The following is a 27,224-nucleotide window of genomic DNA, read 5'->3' as shown; positions in this document are numbered from 1 at the left end:
TGCAAATGGAGTGTCTGGTTTGGCTTCTTAGGGTGCTTTCACATTGTGTTTAGACACCCATTCAATGGCCTCCTCTGGGCTTATGTCCGAACCACTCACAAAACAGGATTCTACGTATGCACTGAATGGTGCCGACAGAGCTAACGTGCGCTCTGTCGTGCATCATTTTTGGGCGTGTACTCCTACTGGAGGCTTACACTCCAACGTAGTAGACTGCATCTGGGTGTCTGTCTTCAGTAGGTGTTTACACCCAAAAATTATGCATGGCAGAGCGTACATTCACTCTGTTTGCACCATTGTAGTCTGTGGCCGCGTCGGCGCATAAGTCCGAATCCCGACGGGGCCACTGAACAAGTGCCTAAGCGCAGTGTGGAAGCATCCTAATCCAAAGTCATGTGGCCAGAGGATATTTGCATATTAAATTTCCCAGAGGAGCATTACATGGCCTTTAAGTCTCTTTACACTAGTTTGCGTCTCTTTACACTAGTTTGCAACAAAAAATTATACCCCTTAGACTACAGGTAAAATAAGTCTGATGCTACCTGAGAATTGTGACTCATGTAGAATTTTAAGACATGAATCTTTAGTTAAAGGTTCAAATAGCAAGTGGAGGTAGTTTCAGCTATGGAGTGAAACCTGAAATCTCATTCACATGCTTGTTCTATTTTTTTTTTTCAGTTTTTCACTCATTCAAATTATTAGGAAAACCCCACTTAAAAAACGCTTGTATTTTATGCCAACACAGAAATATCTGTTTATCTGCTGCAAACATTGAACATGTGCACAGGAAAAGCGCTGTGTGAAACGCCCATGATTTTGACTCGTTTTACTTGTGTATTTTTTTTTTTCAAATTCAAAATTGTATTAGTTTTAATATGTACAGATCTTAAACAGATCGACCAATAACCAAAATATAATCCACAAACAAGAGATAATTACATGTGTTTTTTATGCAATTTTATTTGCATTTTTTGTTTCCATGTTCTGTTTTTGGTGCAGAAAAATACTCGAGTGTTGCTGGGAAAAATGCTGCATAAAATATGCACATTTATTAGGCATTTTTATATTAGTCTTTTTTTCCATTCATTTGAATGGTTCAAAAATGCTGAAAGAATTGACATGCTGCAGGTTAGAAAAAAAGCTTTGATGGTAAAATTCTGCAAGTAAAAAATAAGCAACAAGTGCATGAGCTTTACCCTTGAAAAATCTGGCAAAAATAAACCACTGCAAAATGCAGCTTGTGAACAAGCCCTTAGAGAGGTTGTCCCACGATCAAAATTCCTATTTAATCAAATGATAATTATGGGAGATTAAGTATTTTCACAAATAAATGTGATTTAAAATAATGTTGCTGTGCAGAGATAAACTGATAATGCTGTCCCTGCTGTGTCCTGTGTAAGCCGTGTGCCTGACCGTGTAGATGTGATCTAGCTGATGGTCGGCACGTGCTGCTTATAATGAACATGCATAGGTGAAAGGAAAAGGCAGAGAGGAGTAATAGCAGAAGTATGGAGAAGCCCCCTATCCTCCCTCCCTCTTTCTATGGGTGGGTTCAATATAAGCAGCACGTGCAGACCAGCAGGTAAATCACCTCTACTTGGTCAGGCACATACTTTACATGGGATACAGCAGGGACAGCAATATCAATTTATCTCCCTCTTAAATATTTAGATTTTGACTATTAAAGGGGTTCTTTGGAAGACATAGACACTCCAAAGACATACTGACAGGGAAATAGGAATATGTTAGCACTATATAAAAATAAAGATTATTATATTATTATTATTTGGGCAAATAGAAAAGTTCCCCGTGTGCTTTAATCTGAAAAATTATTCAATTAATTGATACTCGTCTACTTCCATTCACCCGGATGCAGTTCAAGCCACTTGGTTGTGTGCACTGGCACAGTAAGTGGAGATGTCACCATGCCACCAGTTACAAGACCACTGCGGTCTGTGATTGGCTGCAGCAATCAGGTGACTTTGAACAGTGCTTCATCATAAAAACATCTGCAAGTCACCTGATGGCTACAGTCACTGTCACTACTACCACTAGGGTCCGTGCAGATGGTAGAATGATGCAGATGTGCTGATGCAGACCGCGGAGTGGCTGTGCTGTATTCTAGGTGGGTGCTGGTAGGTGAGTATCAGTTATTTTGTAATTTCTTGCAGATACAAGCTGATGGGGATTTTTTTTTCATAGACACACCCTTTAGTCAGTATACTATATTTATTTTTTATAATATTTACAGATTTGTATGTTTCCCGTGTTTAAAATTCATATTTAACTTATTGGAACATTTCTTTAAAAGCAATTTACCTATGTTAACCCAATTACCAGTGGCTGCTTTTCTGAGCACAATCACTATGTATTCTGGAAGCCTATACTTATGTTGAGTATTGCTAAACACCCTGGGAGATGATGGCACTTTACATAAGAATTTTAATAATGACTTAATATAGAAAATAATTCATTATTAAAGCTCTATGGTCTTAGTGTTCTGAGAGCTCTTTCTGCAATAACAATATACACATTTTATTATGTACATTTTTATCTTCTGATTTGTTGCAGAATAAAATTGTTATTTATAAGAAAGGAGACCCTTTTTATGAAGCACAAGAAAATCACAACCTCATTGGTGTGGCAAATATATTTCTAGAATGTCTCTTTTATGATGTTAGACTTCAGTATGCAGTGCCTATCATTAGCCAGCAAGGGGAGGTAAGAGTCTTAATGTATTGTTTTTCTAACTGCACAGTCTTAAAGAACACTTTGTTGCACCAGTTTTAAAACATAGAATATAATTTGAGAATCAATTTTTATGTAGTTTACTTATTTTTCCTCCTTATTCACAATATGTTATGCACTATTATATTGACTTCTGGCCTTGAACCTAAGGAGTAATCCATGATACTGAATCTGTTCATAAGGTCCTTTACATTCTCTATATAGCTGTTATATTAAGGATGTATATGTATGTAAAAAAAATCACTTGAGATGTTCTGTTGTCAAGTGCATACTGTCTCAAATGCTACCTGTGCATTATCGGCTGATCAAACCCTCAAGATATCAAAAGTCATTAAAAACATATAGCACAGGACAGTACAGGACCGTAAGCTCTATACCCAGTCTTTCCAGTACTCCAGTTTGTGAGAGGTTATTCTCTTGAGGAACCGCATGCAATACAATACAAGTCTAGCTTCCCTAGGAAGATGCACTATTTCTTCTACTCTGGCAGATCCTAAATGAGTAACAGGGGAAGAAGAGCTAAAAAAAGCAACTTTTAATAGTGAATAACTTTTCAATATATGAAGCACATGGCTTTATTATATTCAGAAACAATGCTCTTGAAAAAAGGATATAAAATCCTCAAAATGTCAGAGGGTTCAACTCACACCAGCCCAACTCTAATTTTGCGTTCTTTATCTTGATGCACTGGAAGAAGTTCATTAAGGCGAAACTTGAGTTGCTCTTTAAGGGTGTTGAACTTTACCTGTCTGTCAAGGACAGTTTAAGAATTTTAGATGCTATTTTAAATCATTATATTTCTAAGTTTAATAAAGCCGTGTTTTTGAAATAAAGAGTCCTCGGAACATCACTCTGTAACATACCTGGCGGCGTGCTGGCATGGCTTACCATCTCCCACCATTCAAGACCGCCAACTTACCTATCAGTCCAGGCTGCACACTTTGCTCCAGTACTTGCTGTGTGCATGTCTCTTGTCTGATTGCTTAGGGCGGCGGCGCGGTTACAACCTGATTCTTAAATTTACAGTGTGCGCACTCCTAATGCGTCCCCAGCCTATTGCTGTGAGTCACTGGATACTTAAACCCCCTCCACCCAGTAGAAGGTGCCTGAGCAACACTTTCTTTCAGTGTGTTCTGTGTAACTTAGTTGCCAGGTCCTGTCCTGTATCTTGTCTGTTTCCGCCACCCTGGGGGCTGTATACCCAGGCCTGTTACCTGTATCTGTGACTTCTAGTCTGTTTCCGCCTCCCTGGGAGCTGAGTTCCCAGGCTTGTTCCTGTATCTTGTTCTGGATTCAGTTCCTGTCTGAACTTTGTCCTAGCCCGTTACCTGTTTGTCTCTATGTCCGTACCTTCCCTTTTCCTGCAGTGTCTGAACCTGCACCTAACTCCAACTCGTTGTCTCTGTACTTCTGTTTGTGAGTTTTGTGTCCACTCGCTACTTCATTTTAAGTACCTTGTGTGTATCTGGTTCTGCTTGTCCCATTTCCCTGTCTCCGTATCTACCTCCTGTGTTCTAACTATCTTCCTGTGTTTCCCAGTTTGTTCCATGTGAACACAGCCCTGTCCTGTCTGCCTGCACTTTCTGCTCTGCGGTTTTGCTCTGCTCTGTTCTGCCTCACTTGTCCTCCGCACCTGCGGTTTCGCTCTGCTCTGCTTTTTCACCGCACCTGCGGTTTCGCTCTGCTCTGCTTTTTCACCTCACCTGCGGTTTCGCTCTGCTCTGCTTGTTCACCGCACCTGCGGTTTTGCTCTGCTCTGCTTGTCCGCCGCACCTGCGGTTTCACTCTGCTCTGCTTGTCTGCCGCACCTGTGGTTTCGCTCTGCTCTGCTCTGCTCCGCTTGTACTCCGCGCCTGCGGTTCTGCTCTGCTTGTCCACCGCACCTGCGGCTCTGTTCCTGTATCCCAGTCTGTACTGGTCCCTATCCAGCCTGCGTTCCTACCTCACAGTATCTGCCTGTCTGCATACCATCCGTGCCTGCCAGTACCCGCCTGTTTGCATACCAGCCGTGCCTGCCAGTACCCGCCTGTTTGCATACCAGCCGTGCCTGCCAGTACCCGCCTGTCTGCATACCAGCCGTGCCGGCCAGTACCCGCCTGTCTGCATACCAGCCGTGCCGGCCAGTACCCGCCTGTCTGCATCCCTGCCGTGCCTGCCCGTTCCTGCATTCCCCAGTGTGGGTCAACAGCTGTGACCGGGTCTGACCTGGAGTAGCACCTGGGCCACCTCCCATGTCCCTCCTCAGACCACGGAGTCGATTAAGCTGCCGTGTGTTCGTGGTCAGATCTGGCGATTCCCCTAGTCACGCCCCTCCAGGCACTCATCGGTTCGTGGCCCAGTGGGACCACTAACCACGCTCACGCCAGTCAGTCCGGGCGTGAGCGTAACACACTCTTAGTTTGCTTTTTTATGTTTTTCATTTATAAGCTGGTGAAATAGGATAGATATACTGTGCTTGAGTCTAGGTAAGCCGGGCTTATATCTGTTTGTGTGTTTCTCCATGAAAATATCATCTCACAAACTGGAGTATTGGAAATGCTGTGTACAGAATAAAGTGTACTATGCTGCCATGTATTTTTCAAAACTTTAAAATTGAAGATATATTTAAATTAAGAATAACCATGAACTGTCTAGATTTTTCTTCTGTCTGTGTATAGGTCGCAGGACGACTTCATATTGAGGTGATGCGGGTTACTGGTGTTGTTCCTGAGTGTTTAGTTGGTGACGACTCTTCTGAGAATTCTAGTGAGAGCGGTAGTTTTGAAATCATAGATAACAGTGGAGAAATAATCTACCGGCCAAAAAGGCTGACATGTCGAGTGAGTATGTTATGAGGGATGAATTGATTGTTCACAAAAGAAAGGGACAGTTTAAGGATGTAGAAGGTGGGATGTGTTTTGGTCTAGTATTTACAGTTACATTTATGAATACTTTTATGTAGAGACACTATTCAAACTACTCTAAGTAACTTCAGGCTTTTTTGGTTATGAGAATTTGTTAGGTTTGTGTTTGTGAATTAAAAAGAACTGGCCAAAAATGTGACTTTGGTCTACAACTATCCTTCCTGACCTTTCATACACATGCAGGCTTGACTGAGAGTTAATTTGTTCTGAATTGGGAGAGATTAGTAAACCACTCTTAGACAACTTAAAAGGGGTTGTCCAAGAATGTAATAAATTGCTACTGTATATAAGTCAAACAGTCACGTCACCATGGGCTGCAGTCTGAAGAAACATTGCTCCTGAAACCTGAGTCTCAACTGACAAAGGAGCTGTATTGTAAGAACACATACCTCCATGAGCTGAGGAGAAGGGCAGTGACCTCAGAAGAAATAAATCTTCTCCTCCGCTGACAGACTGAAAAGGTTGGAAAACAAATTCCTTTGTGCTCAGTCATCCAAAAATAAATGTATTTCTTCTGATATTATTGTTATTATTATTATTATTATTATGTCAACTATATGTCAAAGCCCTTCTCCTTGAGTCATGGAGGTATGTGTGCTTATGATACAGCTTTACTGTTAGTTGAGACACAGGTCTCAGGAGCTGTTTCTCTAGACTGCAGCGTAATCAGTAGGCAGAACCCTCCCCTATTCTTGTTTGTATGTCTGCCAGTGCTGCCGAGATTCGAGAGTTCAGCTGACATTATGTAATGCATAAGGCAACCTTTCTACATTTGGCATTGACTTTTTTACCTTTGTGCTAGGTTAAAATAAAAGAAGCTACTGGCCTTCCACTGAACCTGTCAAACTTTGTATTCTGTCAATACACCTTCTGGGACCAGCCTGAACCCACAGTAGCGCCCCCAATGGTCAATCCAGATATGCCTTCACCAAGAAATAAAGAAGCTCAGTTTACAGTTAAATTTGCACATTCAAAGGTAATTATCGATTTTTGTGCTTTACTAGTGTGGCACCCCAGTCACCGCCACACTGAGACTACAACCCCCAGCGATCCGGCTCCGGGTATCCCCCTGCACTAGCATAAGATGTAAAACTTAAAACACTTTTTTTATTTGACTTTTTGATTGCCCACACCTTATATGATAAATTTGCCTTGATATATGTATTTTTTCTCCAGGATTATTTGGTCAATATAACAGAAGAGTTTTTGGAGTTCATTTCTGAGGGTGCACTTGCCATTGAAGTTTGGGGTCACAGATGCGCTGGAAATGGAAGATCTTTGTGGGAGATTGATTCTCTTCATGCAAAATCTAGAACACTACGGGACAGGTTTGTATATAAGAAGTATGGTACCACATAGCTTTCATCATGTTTTTTTGTCTTTTCTGGAAAACATTTTTTTTTTTTATCATTTTTATCCAGATGGAATGAGGTGACTCGAAGAATAGAGATGTGGATATCTATATATGAGCTAAATGAGAATGGTGAATACGTGTCGGTGGAGCTGCACCAGGCCAAGGATGTGAACACTGGTGGAGTATTCCAGCTCAGACAGGTGGGCTTGCCTCGGTTTTGCCTCATTCTATTACAATGCCATTATTGTTTTGGTATGTATATACACTTGCTATTATTTCTTATCTCAGGGTCATTCTCGGAGAGTCCAGGTGACTGTGAAACCTGTGCAGAATTCTGGTACTTTACCTCTAATGGTTGAAGCCATCCTCTCCGTTTCAGTTGGCTGCATCACTGCCCGATCCACTAAGCTACAGAGAGGATTGGATAGTTACCAGGTAACTAGTCAGTAAATGACCTGTCAGACTTTCAGAAGTTTTTAAAAAACTGAAGATATTTAAGATGTTCTTTAAAGGGAATCTGTCACCATGAAAGCTGTCCCTGAATTGCTATAATGTGCAAACTCCCTTTTAATTTCTTCCAGTAAATCCGTAAACAACCTGTGGTCTGTACGCTAATGAATCCTCTAGGGGTCCTCTGTACTGTACGTCAGACCTTAGGAGTCCAGGGGATGTATTACAATGCAGAACACTGGCTGGCTGCCAGTTTTACTGATTTTTGTGGACCTAGAGAAAATTCCTAAATGGGTTATCCCATAAAGAAAGTGATTTTATTTTTATTTTATTGAAGGCATATTAAAAAAAAAAAAAATTCTTCCCTAAGCTTGTAATAGTCGCATCTGTCATTCCACCTCTACTTTCTCATTCTGAGTCCACCTTGCTATGTGTATGAAGGAGGACACATATATGACATTGCCTTAGGTTGACTATTCCTAAGCAGTACTACTGAGGGATCCCCGCTGGTGACGACTTTTTATTAGAATCCCATAATTATCAGCATCCTATTTGCATGGTAAAAGGGTTCTCTAGTATATTTGTATGCTTCATAGGGGGAAGCCAGTGTGAAGAAAGGAAAAAAAAGACATCGTCATTCGTGGTATCCACTTCCCACTATAGCGCTGCTGACCCAACAGTCTCCACTGGACCGGAAGTGATGAGTTTCCAACCATCAGTTCAGGTCACTCACTGGTGGTCATGACCTCATCACTTCAGGTCCAGTAGAGACTGTCGGGTCAGCAGCGCTGGAGCAGGGAGTGGATTCCTCTGGGACTTTGTCTTCTTTTCTTTCGTCAGCCTGGCTTAAATACTTTTAAAGGGGAAGATGGCAAGTGTATGCAGTGGCACACGCCCTCTCTAAAATGCAATGAAACTACTGTATAGGTACGGTCACCCCGGACTGTAGCTCGGACAGCATGATCATCATAAGCCCTAATAAGAATAGAAAAAAAATGGATTGTGGAACAGCAACTGAATACCATTTCTTATGTCATAGCCCAAGGAAGTCTCCGTGTACATAGGGAGGGACAAACCAACAAATGCATAACACTGACCAAACATAATGGGGTTCAAGTCAATGTATAATGGACAGGAAAGTAGAAATGTACTGCTGCCTTACATAGCTTATTTCTTGGGTCAGTAGGATGGATTGGCAAAGGTGGAATCATCTACCTATACTTTGCCAACATCGGGACTTAGGATTAGTAAATGTAAGTTCTGTCAAAGGAACATTTAAACTTTAATGCAAAGTAGAATATGAACTGCTTACATTTTGCATGCAAAACCAGATAAATGTGATTTTTTTTTCACCTTTTTCATCCATTTTATTAGCAAATGATCTTTGTTCATCTGTAATGGTTGAATTTGCATTGGTTAGACAGGCTGTGCTGTAAATGCATTTTCCCTCTTTCTGCATAGTTTTGCGATGTGTATGTAACCTTGTGTTCTGGTACTTACTGCTCCTAGTACTTTGTTACTATGTCATGAAAGCCATGCATGTCCTGTTTACATCATGTATTCTCTCCTACCAGAAAGATGATGATGTTGGTGGTGATGATATGGATAGTTACCAGGTATTATTAAAGAGGCTGCTTCCGATCCTGAAGCATGGGACACAGTTCTGCTCTGCGCTACAAGATGGAAAGAGGGGGAGGAAATCTGGTGGAGCGTGGGGCAGGATAATTTGGGAAGAGGGTGGGGACGGCTTATTAAGCTGGGACAGGGAAGCTTCAAACAAATCGCTCCTTATTGCCATCACTGAACCATCACGTAAAATGCTTACCGACTTGATATCATGTATAACGCTATCTAACATACTGACACATAGTAGGCTTTCTGTAGAGGTGGCAGTGCATACGAAAACATGACCATAATAATATATGAACATCATATTTACTGACCGCCAAGAGTGGTTCTGTCATTGGTGCTGTATTGCACTTCTTAAGGAACCTATAGGAGCATACACGAGGTCGCCCCCACACATAAGAAAAGGCATGTATTTTTTATAGCATGTGAAATAAGTGGCTGCTAGTTTATTATCCTCAAGCAAAGTTATGGATCAAACAGAATAGAACTTGTCCAAACTGTGCTGTTCCCTGATAGAAGATTCTTAGTGCCCATACACCATGGAGAGATGTTGGCCAAACGCTCGATCAGACAACAGCTGTGTATTTGACTTTTCTTTACACTTGAAGTTCAGTTTAGCTTTATTCTCAAGGGATTTAAGCTGCTTGCAAAGGAGTCTAGCATCGGTTTATTTCCCTCTCTTCATTTAAAACATGGACACTTTGCTAAATTGAGCATGCATGTGTAATTGGAGTTTGTTCGGAATAGCTGATTACCTGACATCTACTGAAAATGTATGGCTAGCTTCAGTCCAGTGGAGGATAGGTGATAACTAATAGATTGTGGGGGGTCTTTGGGACCCCCATTGATCATCAGAAGAGGGCACTTTAATCCCAATTAGAATGGAGCGGCAGTGCGCATGCTTGACCATGACTCCCTCCCGGAGACTGCCGGAAGGGTTGAGCACATGTGCACTGGCAATAAATTCTAACAGGGATAAAAGGCGACAGGTGGGGTTCTAGTAGTCAGACAGCCACATATCTATAAGGTATCACCTATCCAGTGGATACATGAGGATTTCTTTTCACTGGACAACCCCTTTAACCTTTTTCTTTCAATAGTAGAACCTAATGAAAATTAAAATGAAGTCTAAAATAGTTTTGAGACTGTCAGTGTACTGTATCCATCACCAGGAGTGTATCACCTGGTTATCTCTTTAATCAGAATCATGAGCTATAGGCCTCGCTTGATTTCAGAATATTAGGCGATTCTACCTTGGAATTTCCGATAGTTCGAAATTTCCAAATTGTGGAAAGTTGGATCCAAAAAGTATTAAGTTACTCACACATCTGTCATAGTTCTGGAAATCTCCTGTATTGATAAGAAGTTCTTTTAGTAATGTACAACATGACTAATAATAATACGCTCGTTCACTAATGCACTAACATATGGCTTACTACATTCCCACCAGACACCAGTGAGCACAAGGCATGATGCATGATTGGGTTAATATGCATGGAAACAGGAATTCACACATGGACCTGCTGATAATCTTTCGCAAGCATTGCTGCGCAGAACTAATGGTGGAATTGTATTAATTTGATTTCCTTGGATACCTAAAGGAAATAGCCGGCTATACATCACTCCAGGCTTTGGCCATTAAACAGGTTTTATGTTGCATTACTACATGGATTTTATTATCAATCACATCTGATGTGCCATTAATGTGTCAAATTATATACCAATAATTATACAAGTTGATAACTTTAGAAGTCAATTTCTTTTTAAACTTTTTTTCTTTAGTTATCTTTTCCTATTTTTTTATATATATAGTTTTTTTTTAAAGAAGCAACATAAAACAGTTTAATGGTGTCACTTTTCACCTAATTCACTTGACAGAAGGTTAAATGGAAAGCTTGAAAGTCAGTGTTGTACTTCTATATACATATTTTGTATTTCTGAAACAGGAGGAGGATTTGAATTGTGTCCGGGAGAGGTGGTCGGATGCACTGATAAAACGCAAAGAGTACCTGGACGAGCATATTCAGAAAATCATCAACAAACAAGGTTTACATCTTTATACTTTTTGTTTTTATATATGTTGGATGTTAACTAATTAAAGTGAACCTGACAACTGATACATGCTGCCTTATCCACGGTCAGCATGTATCGGGCACTGGCTGAATGAAGAGCCGCTGGGGACCGAGCCGCGCGGTACACTAGTCACACAGGCAGGTTCCTGCCTTTTTCTCAACCTGACATAGGCCAAATGATTTGCTAGTCCCTGTAAAAAATAAAATATTTGGGCTTGGTCAAAAGTGTATGGCCACCTTTAGTAAACATTAAGAATAATGTCTAATTTGGATCTGGACGTAACTGAACTTCTGATCTTTTGCTAGATTAGAGATAATATTTTGAAAATCACATTGATGAGGACATTAAAGAGAGGATCTGTTACTTGTCATTACTATTTAATTGTTTTATCTGGTCTAAATGCTTCTATTCCTCTGAATATTGCATGTTTTGTGGTCCTGCTTTTTTTCCGTTTGTGAGATATGGTTCACTTTTCTCTGTATGTAAATGTATTCTTGTTAGACAAGGGGGAGAGGTAGCCATAAACTCTTCTCTTTAGGCATCTTCATGATCACACCCCCTTGGATAACAAGACTAGATTTACATAGAAGGAAGAGGGAGAAATATGTCAGGATCAGAGAGGCTCAGGAACTTAATAAAACAAATATCCTAAACAACTCTGTAATAGAATTTTGTATATTTTAAGCAAAGCACCATTGATTTGATAATTTTTTGTTCAGCATGTTTTGTCAAAGATTGTTAATTTTTGACAAGCCAAGTGGGTTTGGGACATGAAAGGTGGATCATTTTTAGAGTGCATTCAGCCATCCGTGCAGATCTTTTCAAGATCGGACCGCAATGCATGAGCTGGCCATGCGACTCCCGACCTGAGCGTGACAGCTTCTTATATTTCTATGAAGCGGTCACGCTCTGGGCGGGAGACCCAAGCAAGGCCAGTCCTTGCATTGCGGTCCGATCTTGGACAGATTTGCACGGACGTCTAAATGTTCCCTTATGCTGGCTGATGTTCCCTTTTTAAAAAGAACAGTGTTGCAAATGGTCCTCCTATGCATAAATAAATGTGTTTCTTGCAGAAAAGACCGAGGATGAAAATGAGAGGGAAGCACGGCTGGTCGAGCAGTGGGTTGGACTAACAGAAGAGAGGAATGCAGTTCTAGTACCAGCGCCAGGAAGTGGCATTCCTGGGGCCCCAGCAGACTGGTATGTTTTCAAATTAAGTTTTGTTATTTTACCAACAATTTTGTGTTATCAGCTATAATTATTTATTTGGCAGATTACAAGGGACAACGTTTGATACATCAACTCCAAATAAATGCAAGCAAAAATAAGCAGTCTTCTCTAACCATATTCCTTTTCTTTTATGACATGTCTTTCATGTTTTTCACTCCACTGATCTTCTGTACAGTCATAATAGTAATGATGATGATAATATAAACAATGTATCATGATTTAATGCATCAAAATCATTTTCCAGGCACACAGATATTAATACATTGTAAAGCCTGTGTGAATTTAAAAAACTTCATAAATTTACTTGCTATTAAAATTCTGCTTTGTTCCTGAACAATCACACGTGGTGATGTGACCTCCAGCTCTTTACTTCTTGTTGCAGTCCATTCAAAGCACAGAGTACAGAAATTTCCTATCTGTGCTTTGAAAAATTTGTGACCGGTCAGTCAAGCACAGCCCTGTATGAAGGAGGCAGCACCCAGCCAGTAGCCCCTGGAACATCATGCTTTAATAGTGATGTCTTGATGGCATTGCCTGTGATCCTTGGCAAGTTTTGAGTGACCATGGATGTACAAAAGGGAAGAAGAGCAGAAGCCATAGAGGCAGTGCAGGTTTTACAGAGAAGGAGAGATCTTATAATCTAGTGACATTGGCCAGTGGGAATGGTGCTAGGTGCTCCAGGCTGCTACATTAAATTATAATAAATGAATACATTATGTGATTCATTGTACCTCTATAGTACACTGAGCCTGTGCGATGCCACGGTCTATAGACAGTGCATGGTGGGTGATGTTCAGGAGGTAGAAACTAACTGTGGGCAGCAATATATCCATCTTGAGATTGTATAAAAGTCTCAGTATGGTGCTTTGTAGTTGGAGAGGGAGGGCACCGAGGGCAGGAATGTGTGAGCTGTATGTAGGATACAGGTCAGGCAGAGAAGTCAGGGGGCACTGCCTAATGTGAAATGTAGTCTAGCGTCACAGAGAGAAAGCTGGCAGAAAGTTCAGGTTGTACCCAATAACGGACCACAAGGATGGCTGCAGGGGAGCTAAAAAGGGAAAATAAAGATAACAGGTGGGGTTGGGGACTCATTACTGGGACAGCCAGATTGTATGCGTGTTTTTTTTTGTCTGAAAAACTTTTTTTACTTTGTATGTTTCCTGCACATTTTTATTTTGTTCATGAAGTAGATGCTTTTTACATAGCATGATTGCTTTTGTCATCTGTGCAGGACTCCACCAGCTGGAATGGAGGCACATATTCCAGTCCTCTTCCTGGATCTTAATGGTGAGATAAAGTATTCTGAGGCCTCTTACTTTAGTTTTTTTACCTTCAGTGTTGCATAGTTGTCTGTATTCCTTTTGGAAATGGGAAAATCTTCATTGAAGGAAATCTGTACATAGGATCAACTCTTCTAAGCTGTCTATATGGGTATGTAGGTCTGCGATCTGATATCTTATTCCAGAGACATCCACATTTTTCATATATGTAAATGAGCTGTTATAATCTATGGGCTGGACACAGATCTGCATGAGAATCTGACTCCAGGACTTATTGTAAATGAAATGGGGAGTTACCAGTGTGAGACAAGTAACTACTAGTGTTGAGCGAGTATGTTCTGTCCGAGTATGCTCGGGCCGAGCACCGAGTATTTATAGCTGCTCGGTGATATGGTTGAATCGCTCCTGTGTGCATGATTTGCAACTGTTTGACAGTTTTATTACATGTGAGGAATGTGTAAGAAATAGACATACCTCCCATGTAGTAAAACTGTCAAACAGTCGCAAATCATGCACACGGGAGCGATTTAACCTGATCACCGAGCAGCTGTAAATACTCGGAGCTCGGCCCGAGCATACTCGGCGAAAGGGTTAATAGAACATACTCGCTCAACACTAGTAACTAACACAGAACAGTAGATCTTAACTTTGTCTCCTCACAAACACATTTTTTGCAGCTCTCTGAGCTCTGCTGTATTGTAATACTATTACAACCCTGGCTGCCTGTGAGATGGAAGCTGAAGCTGAGGGGAACCTGCAGATGTGTCAGGTATAATCACAAACAGCTCTGCAGTGAGATCAGGAGAACAGAGAGCGGCCATTACACATCACCCTTCATTTACAATAATCTCTGGAGGCAGATTCAGATTCTTATACAGATCAGTGTCCGGCCCATAGATCTTAACAGCTCATTTACATATAAGAACAATGTGGATTCCTCTTGAATAAGAGATCGGATCGCAGATATTAAGGTATCATTTTATTCAGCTTCCTATGACCTGTGTGCCAATATACACTGCTCAAAAAAATAAAGGGAACACTTAAACAACACAATGTCACTCCAAGTCAATAACGCTTCTGTGAAATCTACCTGTCCAGTTATGAAGCAACACTGATTGACAATCAATTTCTCTTGCTGTTGTGCTAATGGAACAGACAACTGGTAAAAATGATAGGCAATTAGCAAGATACCCCTATAAAGGAGCGGTTCTGCAGGTGGTGACCACAGACCATTTCTCTGTTCTCATCCTTTTTGGCTGTTGTTTTGGTCAATTTTTCATTTTGCGATTGCTCTCACCCCTAGAGGTACAGTAGCATGAGGCGGTGTCTACAGTACAACCCACAGAAGTTGCTCAGGTACTGCAGTTCATCCAGGATGGCACATCAGTGCGAGCTGTGGCAAGAAGGGTAGCTGTGTCTATCCGCACAGTGTCCAGAGCATGGAGTAGATACCAGGAGATGTGGAGGGAGCCATAGGAGGACAACAACCCAGCAGCAGGACAGTTACCTCCTCCTTTGTGCAAGGAGGAACAGGAGGAGCACTGCCAGAGTCCTGTAAAATGACCTCCAGCCGGCTACAAATGTTAGAAGCCGACTCCATGAGGGTGGTATGAGGGCCCGACGTCCACAGATGGGCGTTATGCTCACAGCCCAACACCGTGCAGGACGCTTGGCATTTGCCACAGAACACCAGGATTTGCAAAGTCGCCACTGGCGCCCTGTGCTCTTCACAGATGAAAGCAGGCTCACACTGAGCACGTGACAGACGTGACAGAGTCTGGAGACGCCATGGAGAGCGATCTGCTGCCTGCAACATCCTTCAGCATGACCGGTTTGGCAGTGGGTCAGTAATGGTGTGGGGTGGCATTTCTTTGGAGGGCCGCACAGCCCTCCATGTGCTCGCCAGAGGTAGCCTGACTGCCATTAGGTACCGAGATGAGATCCTCAGACTCCTTGTGAGACCATATGCTGGTGCGGTTGGCCCTGGGTTCCTCCTAATGCAGGACAATGCCAGACCTCATGTGGCTGGAGTGTGTCAGCCGTTCCTGCAAGATGAAGGCATTGAAGCTATGGACTGGCCCGCCCGGTCCCCAGACTTGAATCCGATTGGACACATCTGGGACATCATGTCTCGCTCCATTAGTTGGCGGATGCTTTAGTCCAGATCTGGGAGGAGATCCCACAGGAGACCATCCGCAACCTCATCAGGAGCATGCCCAGGCATTGTAGGGAGGTCATACAGACACGTGGAGGCCACACACAATACTGAGCCTCATTTTGACTTGTTTTAAGAACATTACATCAAAGTTGGATCAGCCTGTAGTGTGTTTTTCCACTTTAATTTTGGGGGTAACTCCAAATCCAGGCCTCCATTGGTTAATAAATTTGATTTCCATTGATGATTTTTGTGTGATTTTTGTGATCAGCACATTCAACTTTGTACAGAACAAAGTATTCAATGAGAATATTTCATTCATTCAGATCTAGGATGTGTTATTTGAGTGTTCCCTTTATTTTTTTGAGCAGTGTAGGAGGGTTGATCCTACTGACAGATTCCCTTTAATGACTATACTGGGGATTCTATATTTACTATTGTCCTGCGTGGCACAGTTGACCACAACTGTGAGGCTTGGCTCTGGTTTCACATCTGTCCAGGTATCAGTCTTTATTAACAATGCTAAAATAGTTTGGCATGTTGCTCTATTTTATACAGTAAAAAAACCCTAAAACTTAAAGGGGCTGTCCACCACTATGATATTGACATATAGGTTAATATAGGTCAGCAATATCAGATTGGAATTGTTCTGACGCCCCCACTAGGGAGTGTCCAGCTCTGGCAGGGGCTGGATGTAAACCGCGGACAGAGCAGAACACTAAAGGTCTGTCACACTGTTTAGTAGCTGCTTCTAGGTACTGCAGATCCGCTGCGTTTTTTTATTTTTTTAACAGGGTCTGATTTTCAGTACCCAGGTGTGCTGGAGCTGTGCTGGTAACAGCTTATTGGTGGGGTGCCGGGTGATAGACCTTGCCTCCCCCTTTTGATCTGATATTGATGACCTATCCCAAGCAGAGCTCCTGAATATCATAGTAGTGGACAATCCTTGTAATGGAACCATTTTAGCTCAGTGGAACATGTTAAAATCTGCTAAGGTCTGTTGCAAAAGTAATTTTCTATGGCTCATGTAAAAATCTAGAATATTTATTTTATTAACGTGTACCCTTGATGTCATTGTTTTCTTCTACCTTCTTTTAATGAAGTTTGATAACCATGCATTTTCATTCTGTGCCTTCTGACTTTTTGAAGCTGATGACTTGAGTGCCAATGAGCAGCTGGTGGGCTCACATGCAGCAGGTGTTAATTCTATATTACCAAAGGAGCATGGGAGCCAGTTCTACTACCTGCCAATTATCAAGCACAGCGATGAAGAGGTAAAGTATACATTTCATTGGCCACTTTTAAGAATTTGAGATTGTTGTGTAAATAAGTAGAACTGTACTGTAATATCTGTGTCTGCCTCTAGCTCCTCCCCCTCCGCGTTCCATAGAATTTTGAAGAACCAACTGTCATCTCCTATCTCAGTAATGGGAAGATCTGACTTAATTGAATACAGATTTTACCCATAAATTGAAAGTGAAACGTCAATCAATAGAAAGCCGATTTCCCTGATAAGATATCTTACAAAGTTGTTTATTTTCATCTTTACTATGGATTCATGAAATAAAAGTTATAACGATGGTTTTTCTTTAAGCACAATTCTAATTTTAGTCAGAATTGTGATATGGATATTAGCCCTGCCCCTGCAGGCGGGGAAAATAAAGGGGACAAGTGAAAGCAGCATCTGCATGTGGAGGACAGGGATGGTGAGGAACAGAAAGAGAGATATTAAAATTATTAAAATTGTGGCTCAGTGTGAGTTATTGCAGTAGCTTGAACTTTCATACAGAATGGGCAGTGAACCTACACTGACAATGTGACCAAATTTGCATGAAAGTTCAAGCTGCTGCAATAACTCGACATTGAACCTCAGCTGATTGATGCCACACCTGGCTGCAGACCATCGGGTATACGATACAGGATAGTATGTAACTTGTATGTAGTATACTGTGTCTGCAGAACACCCATTATTATACCAGTCACACAGTATCCTGCCTAGTGTATAACACCTGATGCTCTGTCGTCACAATATATCATACATCAGTCACATTTCATGATATCTGTGAACTGCAGTCATGGTATAATACATACAATCATATATTATTATGTATATTAGATATCAGTCACATGTTATCCTTAATACTGTATGTGGCTTACTGTGCTAATAGATGAATTGTAGTATGTGACTGGGATCTTATATTACTTGCTAGTGACTTAATAACCTGTGAATTCATTTAAATCAAGTGTTATCCTGTATCAGGAGATGTGAGACTATAATAGGGTGTTTTATAGGAGCAAGTAGGTTGTAGGTTGTTCTTTCCAGGAGACTTGCTCTGACTAGGCACTGCATGTTAGGGGAAAATTAGGTAATTCTGATTTATGGTTTGAGCGTTTTTTGTACAAAGTTTTGCCATTTTCATATTTCTATTTATTAATTGTTAACGGGAACCTGTCAGGACCTTATATTTCACTAAAGCATCACTTCCGGTTTATAAATATATTTCTAGTCACTTTGACTTAGAGCAGATCTGTCATCAGATTTCACAATACAATCTGCATGCTGAATAGATCACTTAGACCTGATGAGGTTGGTGTGCTTAATTTGAAAATCAGTTTTAGAATGGCTGTGTATGGCTTTAAAGGTTAAAATCGGCATCGTTCCACCTAGCCTGACTTAACGGCTCCTCAATCTACCTCCTCCCTTCTGAGATCTCACACTGCTCAGTATAAGATGCAGCTGTTAGTCAGGTTGGGTGAGTGGGGATTGAATGCTCTTGGTTCATGAGATCTCTCTATCTTTAGCTGAATTCTTGAACATTTTAATATCTGAATTATACAGCCATTCTAACATGGATTTACAAAGTAAAGCCAGTAGCCCCATCACTTCTAAGAGATCTATTTGATAACTTGTTTATATTGTGGAATCCGGAGACAGATCTGCTTTTAAATAGGAAATCCAATAGTCAGGCTGACAGTTGAGACCTTAAGCCAATGTGTCATTGATATAATGTATTTTTAGTCCGGTTTTGGCAGTGTATTTATGTAGTAGGGTTTGTGGGTTGAGATTAAAGGGATTTGAAGCCCTTCACTGAAAGACAAGGAAATACATTTGTCTTTAAGGCTTTAAAGGGGTATTCCCATCTCCAAGATCCTATCCCAATAGTAGGTGTAGTAAAAATATTAGCAAATTCCTCTAATTAGAAATGTAGTATATTTCTTCTGATAAGGTATCTCGCTTATTTCATGTAGGGAATTGCCGTAGCTTAGGTTTCCATGGTTACGACAACTCCTATAGTGACAGTTAGCTAGTTGCTAGTGGTCGTAACCATGGACACCTAAGCTACTGCAATGCCTGCACATGAGGAAAGAGACAAAGTGAATCAGAAGAACTATACTACATTTCTAATTGGAGGTATTTGCAAATATTATTATTATTATTATTACTACACCTACTACATATTGGGATAGGATCTTGGAGATGGGAATACCCCTTTAAGTTTCCAAGCCAACAGACATAGCTATTCTTATTATCCTGCTACAAGGGTTGACATGCAAATGGGTTGTATTTGAAGCAGAGTATTGTGTCACAGCAATAAAATGCCATCAGACCATAAACTTACAGAACATTTTAATCAATAGATCTTGGAATAAAGATAAGTTCCATAATTGGACGTGTTTAACCCCTTCACGACATATGATGTATATTTACGTCATATGTCTTGTTCTCGACTTTGATGCTTGTTCTGGCACTGTGCCAGCATCTTTCCCCACACATGACGGGCCTTCGGATTGGAGCTCCACCTGTGGTTGCTAACCAGTTAAATCCCGCTGTCAATCTCTGACAGTGGGATTTAACGAAACGCTTCACAAATCCCGCCCATCGGCTCTCCTGTCATGTGATCAGGGGGCACCGATGGGTTGTCATGATGGGTGTGCAGAAGAGCCCTGTGCCTGTCATTATGATGGCTCATGGCCGGCATTCATAGGAGATCATCATTTCTGCTATACATAGCACAGGCGATAAGACCATTGTATCTTCAAGCCTCCTAAGGGGACTATTAAATAAAGTAAAAAAAAATAGGCGGAAAAAATGAAAACAGAAAATGGCCTGGGAGTGAAGGGGTTAAATAAAATGTTCCTGTGCTGAGATAATCTTATAAATGTTCCCCTGCTGTGTACTGTGTAATGGCTGTGTCTGACCGTGCAGGAACATGGTCTGATCATACCATATCTCCTGGGCAGGGGAGGAAGCAAAAGAATATACAGACAGGACAGTGCTTTAAATCCCAGAAAGAATCAGATGTGATCCCGTGCTGTAAAATCTGTATTTTCTATTTTGTTTCCTCCCCTGCCCAGGAGATATGGTATGATCAGACCATGTTCCTGCACGGTCAGACACAGTCATTACACAGTACACAGCAGGGGCACATTTATAAGATTATCTCAGCACAGGAACATTTTATTTTACCCATCCAATTGTGGAACTTAGTCTTATTCCAAGATCTATTGATTAAAATGTACTTTGTTGGTAGGACAACCTCTATAAGGGAAGGTCAGTGTCTGATATTTTACTATGACAGCATTCAGTCTAATGTTCTGTAATTGTCAGGTTTCTGCCACTGCTTCTTGGGACTCTGCAATCCATGACTCGGTGCACTTAAACAGAGTAACTCCCCAGAATGAGCGCATTTATCTCATTGTGAAGATCACAGTACAGCTGAGTCATCCTGCTGCTATGGAGCTGGTTCTCCGGAAAAGAATTGCAGTTAATGTATATAATAAACAGGTAACTGCCATATATAAAAAGGGGTGAAATGTTTGTATTTTTGTCTAAAAATCTTTTTTGTAATTGGGTTTCATTAAAAAATTTACATCGATTGCCCTCTACAGCCTCTGTGTTGCACTGTCTATTGCTGACTGCATAATGAGTTATCTGAGAATCTGTCAGTGAGCTCATTCTCTTATCTCTTTTGTTTATTTTTTTAGCTTCTGTCAACTGATTTACAAGCGCTAAAAAACAAGTGATGCCAATTTTTTAATGATGGCAAAAGTGTTTTTTTTAGTCCTAAATGAAAGTATTTAAGTAAAAAATAAAAATGGTGGACAACCCCTTTGACAATGTCCATCACAAATAATCACTATTTTGTGCTTTGCCATTTTTTATATAAAAGAGAAACTTGGTTCCCAGAGCAGATAACTAGACGATAACAAAATGAACAAGACTCGGCCTTCAGATATATTTATTTTATATACAGTGCCTACAAGTAGTATTCAACCCCCTGCAGATTTAGCTGGTTGACACATGCGGAATTAACTTGGCATTGTGACATTTGTACTGTAGATCAGCCTGGAAGTGGGAAATGCACTGCAGCAAATATTGTTTTTTTTGTTTTGTTTTGTTTTTTTTTAAAACGTTAAAAGTTAATTCAGAGTGTCATTTATTATTCAACCCCTCAAACCACAAGAATTCTGTTTGGTCCCCCTAAAGTATTAAGAAGTAGTTCAGGCACCAAGAATAATGAGCTTCACATGTGTGGATTAAAGATCTCTTTTGCCAGCCTTTTCTGACTATTTAAGACCCTCACCAAACTTGTGAACAGCACTCAGACATGGTCAACATGGGAAAGACAAAGGAGCATTCCAAGGCCATCAGAGACAAGATCGTGGAGGGTCACAAGGCTGGCAAGGGGTACAAAACCCTTTCCAAGGAGTTGGGCCTACCTGTCTCCACTGTTGGGAGCATCATCCGTAAGTGGAAGGCTTATGGAACTACTGTTAGCCTTCCACGGCCTGGACAGCCTTTGAAAGTGTCCTCCCGTGCCGAGGCCAGGCTTGTCCGAAGAGTCAAGGCTAACCCAAGGACAACAAGGAAGGAGCTCCGGGAAGATCTCATGCAGTGGGGACATTGGTTTCAGTCAATACCATAGGTAACGTACTCCACCGCAATGGTCTCCGTTCCAGACGAGCCCGTAAGGTACCTTTACTTTCAAAGTGTCATGTCAAGGCTCGTCTACAGTTTGCTCATGATCACTTGGAGGACTCTGAGACAGACTGGTTCAAGGTTCTATGGTCTGATGAGACCAAGATCGAGATCTTTGGTGCCAACCACACACGTGACGTTTGGAGACTGGATGGCACTGCATACGACCCCAAGAATACCATCCCTACAGTCAAGCATGGTGGTGTCAGCATCATGCTGTGGGGCTGTTTCTCTGCCAAGGGGCCTGGCCATCTGGTCCGCATCCATGGGAAGATGGATAGCACGGCCTAACATGAGATTTTGGCCAAGAACCTCCGCTCCTCCATCAAGGATCTTAAGATGGGTCGTAATTTCATCTTCCAACAAGACAACGACTCAAAGCACACAGCCAAGAAAACCAAGGCCTGGTTCAAGAGGGAAAAAGTCAAGGTGTTGGAGTGGCCTAGTCAGTCTCCTGACCTTAACCCAATTGAAAACTTGTGGAAGGAGCTCAAGAATAAAGTCCACATGAGACACCCAAAGAACCTAGATAACTTGGAGAAGATCTGCATGGAGGAGTGGGCCAAGATAACTCCACAGACCTGTGCCGGCCTGATCAGGTCTTATAAAAGACGATTATTAGCTGTAATTGCAAACAAGGGTTATTCCACAAAATATTAAACATAGGGGTTGAATAATAATTGACCCACACTTTTATGTTTAAAATTTAATAAAATTCAACTGAGCAACATAACTTTTTGGTTTGTAAGATTTATGCTTCTGTTCATAAAACCTACTCTCGTTTGCAGTTTGAAGGCTCTAACTTATTTGCATCTTATCAAACCAGCTAAATCTGCAGGGGGTTGAATACTACTTGTAGGCACTGTACCTGTGTATGAGTAGGAACGCGGCTGTCAGGTGAAATAGTGAGGTTTTGTGAAGCAGTCTAGTCACTAGTGAGCTGGATAACCGCTGGACATTGCAGGGTTTCCAGATGAGCCTCAAGACATAACTGGGTTTAAATTCTTTTCTTTTCTTGCAGAGCTTTACTCAAAGCTTAAAGCGAAGGATGTCTACGAAGAATATTCTGTACGTCAGCGGAGTTAGCTATGAAATAGTGTCCAACATCCCAAAGGTTATTTATTACCGGCTATTTGTGGGTTACAGAATATATGTAAAATGCTTGGATAGAGATATGATCTATTTATAAGAGGATACGTTTAGAAATTCCTGTGTATTCCTTTGTTTTATGATTATCAGGCAACAGAAGAGGCTGAAGACAGAGAAACGCTAGCTCTGATGGCAGCGCGGAGTGAGCACGAGGCAACGTCTGATGGAGAAACGTACATTGAAAAATATACCCGTGGCGTGCTGCAGGTGGAGAACATCCTGAGCCTGGAGAGATTACGGCAGGCAAGTACACTTTGGAAAATGGACATTCTTTATTTATTTTTTTTAACTCTAATTTTGCAGAATTTTCAGGTTGCATATTGTTAGCTTGCAAATATTCCCCAATTAAGCTGGTTGACTTTGTGCACTCACCCAACATTTAAAGGGACCTGTCATCTGATTCATACTGCCCGAACCACAGACGCACGAATCAGAGTCTTGCGCTCTATTACAGCCACGTATGTTTTATTCTGAAACGCTGCGATGCTTTTAGGTAGATATTAGCTAAAAATCAGTGGGGAAATATGAGAGGTGCTATAAACAATGGGTTTATTTTTGGTGGATTATTTTTTGGATCAGTGTTTTTTGTTTTTTTTTCTAAACATAGCATGTGTGGTTGTTTTCATGTGGAAAAATGTATGAAAAAAAGGTCAATCATTGTCTAGATAAAAAGGACACTGCCTATGAAAACACTTGTAAATGCGCTTGCCAAAAACGCTGCAAAAAGACTGCCAAGCCTAAACTTTTTCACTTTATCTTATAATGTACAGAACAATGGAGAAAAAGTTACAAAGTGCAGTGAAATTTTCAAAAAAACCCCAACCCTAAATTCTGCCATTATTTTAAGCATTTTGTTTTCACGGTTTTCAATGTACAGTAAAAAATTACCTAGCAACATGACACCAGTTATGGTAATACCAAACGTGTAGTTTTTTTTTTTTATTGTAGTGGACCGAAAAAAATTCTGATCTGAAAAAATTTAAAAATGTGTGCCATTATGGACCCCTATGCATCTGTAGCTCGGTAAGGGCCTGGTTTTGTTGCGCCAAGCTGACTGATTTATTGATACCATTTTGGAGTGCATATTATATTTTGATAGTTTAATTGCATTTTTTGTCTTTTTGAGGAGTGCGGCAGCTGAAAAACTGCAAATCTGACGTTTCAATTCTTTGTGCCATTTAACCCCTTCATGAATGGAGCAGTTTCCGTTTTCAGCTCCTCTTCTTCCCAGAGCCATAACTTTTATATTTTTCTGTCAATATGGCCGTGTGGGGGCTTATTTTTTGCGGGACAATTTGTACTTTTGAACGCCATCACTGGTTTTACCGTATCGTGTACTGGAAAACTGGGAAAAAAATTCCAAGTGCGGTGAAATTGCTTAAAAAGTGTAATTCCACAGTTGTTTTTTGTTTTTTTTACCACGATCACTTAATGCTAAAACTGACCTGCCATTATGATTCCCCAGGTCATTACGAGTTTGTAGACACCAAACATATATAGTTTTTTTTTTTATTTAAGTGGCGGAAAAAAAATCCAAAATTTGCTAAAAAAAATAAATGGCTCCATTTCCTGAGACCCATAGCTCCTCCATTTTTCGGGATCTGGGGCTGGGTGATAGTTCATTTTTTACGCGCCGAGCTGATGTTTTTACTGATACGATTTTGGGGTGGATCCGGTGTTTTGATTGCATTTTATTGCGCCAACCAAAAAAAATGTAATTCTGGCGTTTTTAATTTTTTTCTCGTTAAGCCGTTTATCGATCCGTTTTAATTCTTTATATTGATAGATCAGGCGATTCTGAACACAGTGATACCAAATATGTGTTTGTGTGTGTTTTTTTTTATGGTTTTATTTTGAATGGGGCGAAAGGGACGTGATTTTTAACATTTTTTTTTTTTTCACTTTCTGCATGCTTCAATAGTCTCCATGGGGGACTAGAAGCAGCACTTGTCTGATGACCCCTGTTACACACAGGCGATGATCAAATCGTCTCGGTGTAGCTGATTTGCCCGGGGCGGCGCTCATAGCAATCTGGCAATGACATCACAGGGGTCTCCTGCAGACCCCGGGTTGTCATGGCCAACCCATTAGCGACCCGTGATCCTGTGACGGGGTCACGGATGGGCGGGGGCAATGACACGCTTACCGGAAGCGCAAGTTAAATGCCGCTGTCAGAGATTTAACTAGTTAACAGCCGCGGGTGAATCGCGGCTGTTGCGGGCACATATCGGCTGTATAGATCAGCTGACATGTGCCCGGAAAGGTGCGAGCTCAGCACCGTAGCCCGCACCAAACTGGGATCAGACATGGGGCGTACTATTACGCTCCACGTCAGAAAGGGGTTAATGTATCGTTTAAATCTAATAATTTGTTAGACTTTTACAAATACAGCATTACCAAATTATTTGTGTTCATTTTTTTTTTTCAATTCCTTAAATGGGAATGATTTTAACTTTTTTTTGCCTTATTATTTTATTTCCCTTAGGGAACTTGAACTTGCCGACACTTGATCACTTATTCTATAAGCTGCAAGCTGGATTTTATAGGAAGACCAAGATGACCACCATGGGAGCCTTTAGCAGGCCCATGGCTGCCATAGTAAATCTGACATTTAAATGGTTAATAGCAGCGAACGTAACTATTGTTGCAGGCACATATTGGCTGTGTAACGCAGTCAGCATTTGCAGGGTATGGTGCGGGCTCGGCTCCTGAGCCTGTTCTTTACTTCCCCTTGTGACCATATGACGTATTGTTACATGGTCACAAAGAGGTTACAGACGAATGGTCCGAAACTGGGGAAAAAATACAGCTTTTCTTCATTTTTAATGCTTTGTTTTGCGCAAATCCTATGGGCTTTGAACCCCTGTTCCCCACTGCGCTGTTACATGCAGTGTACCATATGCATTCTGTCTGAAGAAGGTCCTTTCAAATGAAACGTCACTGTTTTTGGATTGCTTTGCTAATAAACCTGATATTATTTTTCTGCAACTTGAAGAGTGCTCAATTCTTTCTTTACTGAGTATATGGAGTGGAATCCTATCCTGGCACCATATTTTTATACAAAGTGATGTACATCATATCTGTATAATCTGTAGAGACAGAGATCCTGATTCCAGCAATGTGTCACTGGGCTGCTTGCTGTGATTTTGACAAAATCACTGTTTTATCAGCAGGAGATTATCACTAGAGGACTAGGAAACCTGCTGTAATATAGTCCTCCATATGCATGAGCTCTGTATAACCCCGCCCACACCACTGATTGCTAGCTTTCTGCCTATGCACAGTGTACGGTGAAAGCTGCCAATCAGTACGTTATGCTGCTGTCTCATGGGGCAGTAAAACTCTGGTGACAGATTCCCTTTATAAATGCCATCTTAATTTTCATATTGTGAACTGCTGAATAGATTTCTGTGGTTGAACCCATCTCTTAAACAATATAGTGTTATCCGTTAATATATATTAATGTGTCTTTATAACCTCTGCTTCCAGGCAGTTACAGTGAAGGAAGCAATTTCTAATAAAACTAAGCACATTCGCCGAAGCCTCAGCACCCCCAATATGCACAATGTAAGTATGTTTCATTGCTGCACTTAAAAATGCCATGATATGACCCATGATACAGTATATGACCGCAGAGTATGTTACCCATGTATGGAGAAGTAATATGGAAAAAATGTAAAACCCTGCGTCGTTCCTGAGATGTCGGTACTGCAATTCCTGATTGTCACCTGATTATGTCACGTGACCGCTGCAGGCAATCAGTGGCCACTCATCAGCCGCAGCCTTCATACTTCTGTCAAATGTTCTGACTACCGGCCATGTGACATAATGTTACGCGACTGTCAGTAATCGCAGCCCTGATATCACAGAAGCGGCATCGGTATGGGAGATAACTGTATGTTTTTTATGTTATGTTGGGCACTTAAGTGGTTTCTAGTGGTGAACAACCCCTTTAATAGGAGTGAATATTATTTTCTTTTAAGGTGTCAGAAATATTGCACAAAGCTCTGTCATGTGCTAATTGCTATGAATGTTATGACCATGAATATTACTATTAGATTTTTTTTAATTTAAATTAATAAATCTATCTGTGTATTTCTATGACCACTGCATTTTTTATTCATTAGTAGAGGGAACTATTTTACTTTTATGTGTCTGATTTGTAGGTGTCATCTAGTCGCTTGGATTTATCAGGCTGTGATGAAGATGACAAGGTACATTTTTTAATTAAGTTATATATTTTCAATAAAATGAGGAATGCATTTCATGTTGG

General features: G+C 41.0%; 1 protein-coding gene across 5 annotated transcripts in view; it reads left to right on the top strand.

Moving 5' to 3' along the window:
- KIF13A (kinesin family member 13A) overlaps nucleotides 1-27,224 on the top strand; it is a 220,376-nt gene that overhangs the window by 177,349 nt on the left and 15,803 nt on the right. For 3 of the 5 annotated variants that reach the window (XM_073678818.1, XM_073678816.1, XM_073678819.1), the window contains exons 19-34: nucleotides 2,572-2,721; nucleotides 5,406-5,567; nucleotides 6,454-6,627; nucleotides 6,828-6,979; nucleotides 7,073-7,205; nucleotides 7,294-7,440; nucleotides 9,030-9,071; nucleotides 11,031-11,130; nucleotides 12,231-12,357; nucleotides 13,619-13,674; nucleotides 16,972-17,096; nucleotides 20,432-20,608; nucleotides 22,824-22,916; nucleotides 23,042-23,198; nucleotides 26,445-26,518; nucleotides 27,118-27,165. In XM_073678818.1, the coding sequence (XP_073534919.1) occupies nucleotides 2,572-2,721; nucleotides 5,406-5,567; nucleotides 6,454-6,627; nucleotides 6,828-6,979; nucleotides 7,073-7,205; nucleotides 7,294-7,440; nucleotides 9,030-9,071; nucleotides 11,031-11,130; nucleotides 12,231-12,357; nucleotides 13,619-13,674; nucleotides 16,972-17,096; nucleotides 20,432-20,608; nucleotides 22,824-22,916; nucleotides 23,042-23,198; nucleotides 26,445-26,518; nucleotides 27,118-27,165 (1,917 nt within the window). The remainder of the gene's footprint in view (nucleotides 1-2,571; nucleotides 2,722-5,405; nucleotides 5,568-6,453; nucleotides 6,628-6,827; nucleotides 6,980-7,072; nucleotides 7,206-7,293; nucleotides 7,441-9,029; nucleotides 9,072-11,030; nucleotides 11,131-12,230; nucleotides 12,358-13,618; nucleotides 13,675-16,971; nucleotides 17,097-20,431; nucleotides 20,609-22,823; nucleotides 22,917-23,041; nucleotides 23,199-26,444; nucleotides 26,519-27,117; nucleotides 27,166-27,224) is intronic. The other 2 variants (XM_073678820.1, XM_073678817.1) reach the window with 1 other exon arrangement.

This window comes from Phyllobates terribilis, unplaced genomic scaffold, assembly GCF_046119375.1.
Source record: "Phyllobates terribilis strain yellow unplaced genomic scaffold, ASM4611937v1 Scaffold_4__5_contigs__length_816908805, whole genome shotgun sequence".
Taxonomy (NCBI): domain Eukaryota; kingdom Metazoa; phylum Chordata; class Amphibia; order Anura; family Dendrobatidae; genus Phyllobates; species Phyllobates terribilis.
Note: the sequence above shows the minus strand (reverse complement) of the source record. Positions and strands in the feature narration are given on the sequence as shown.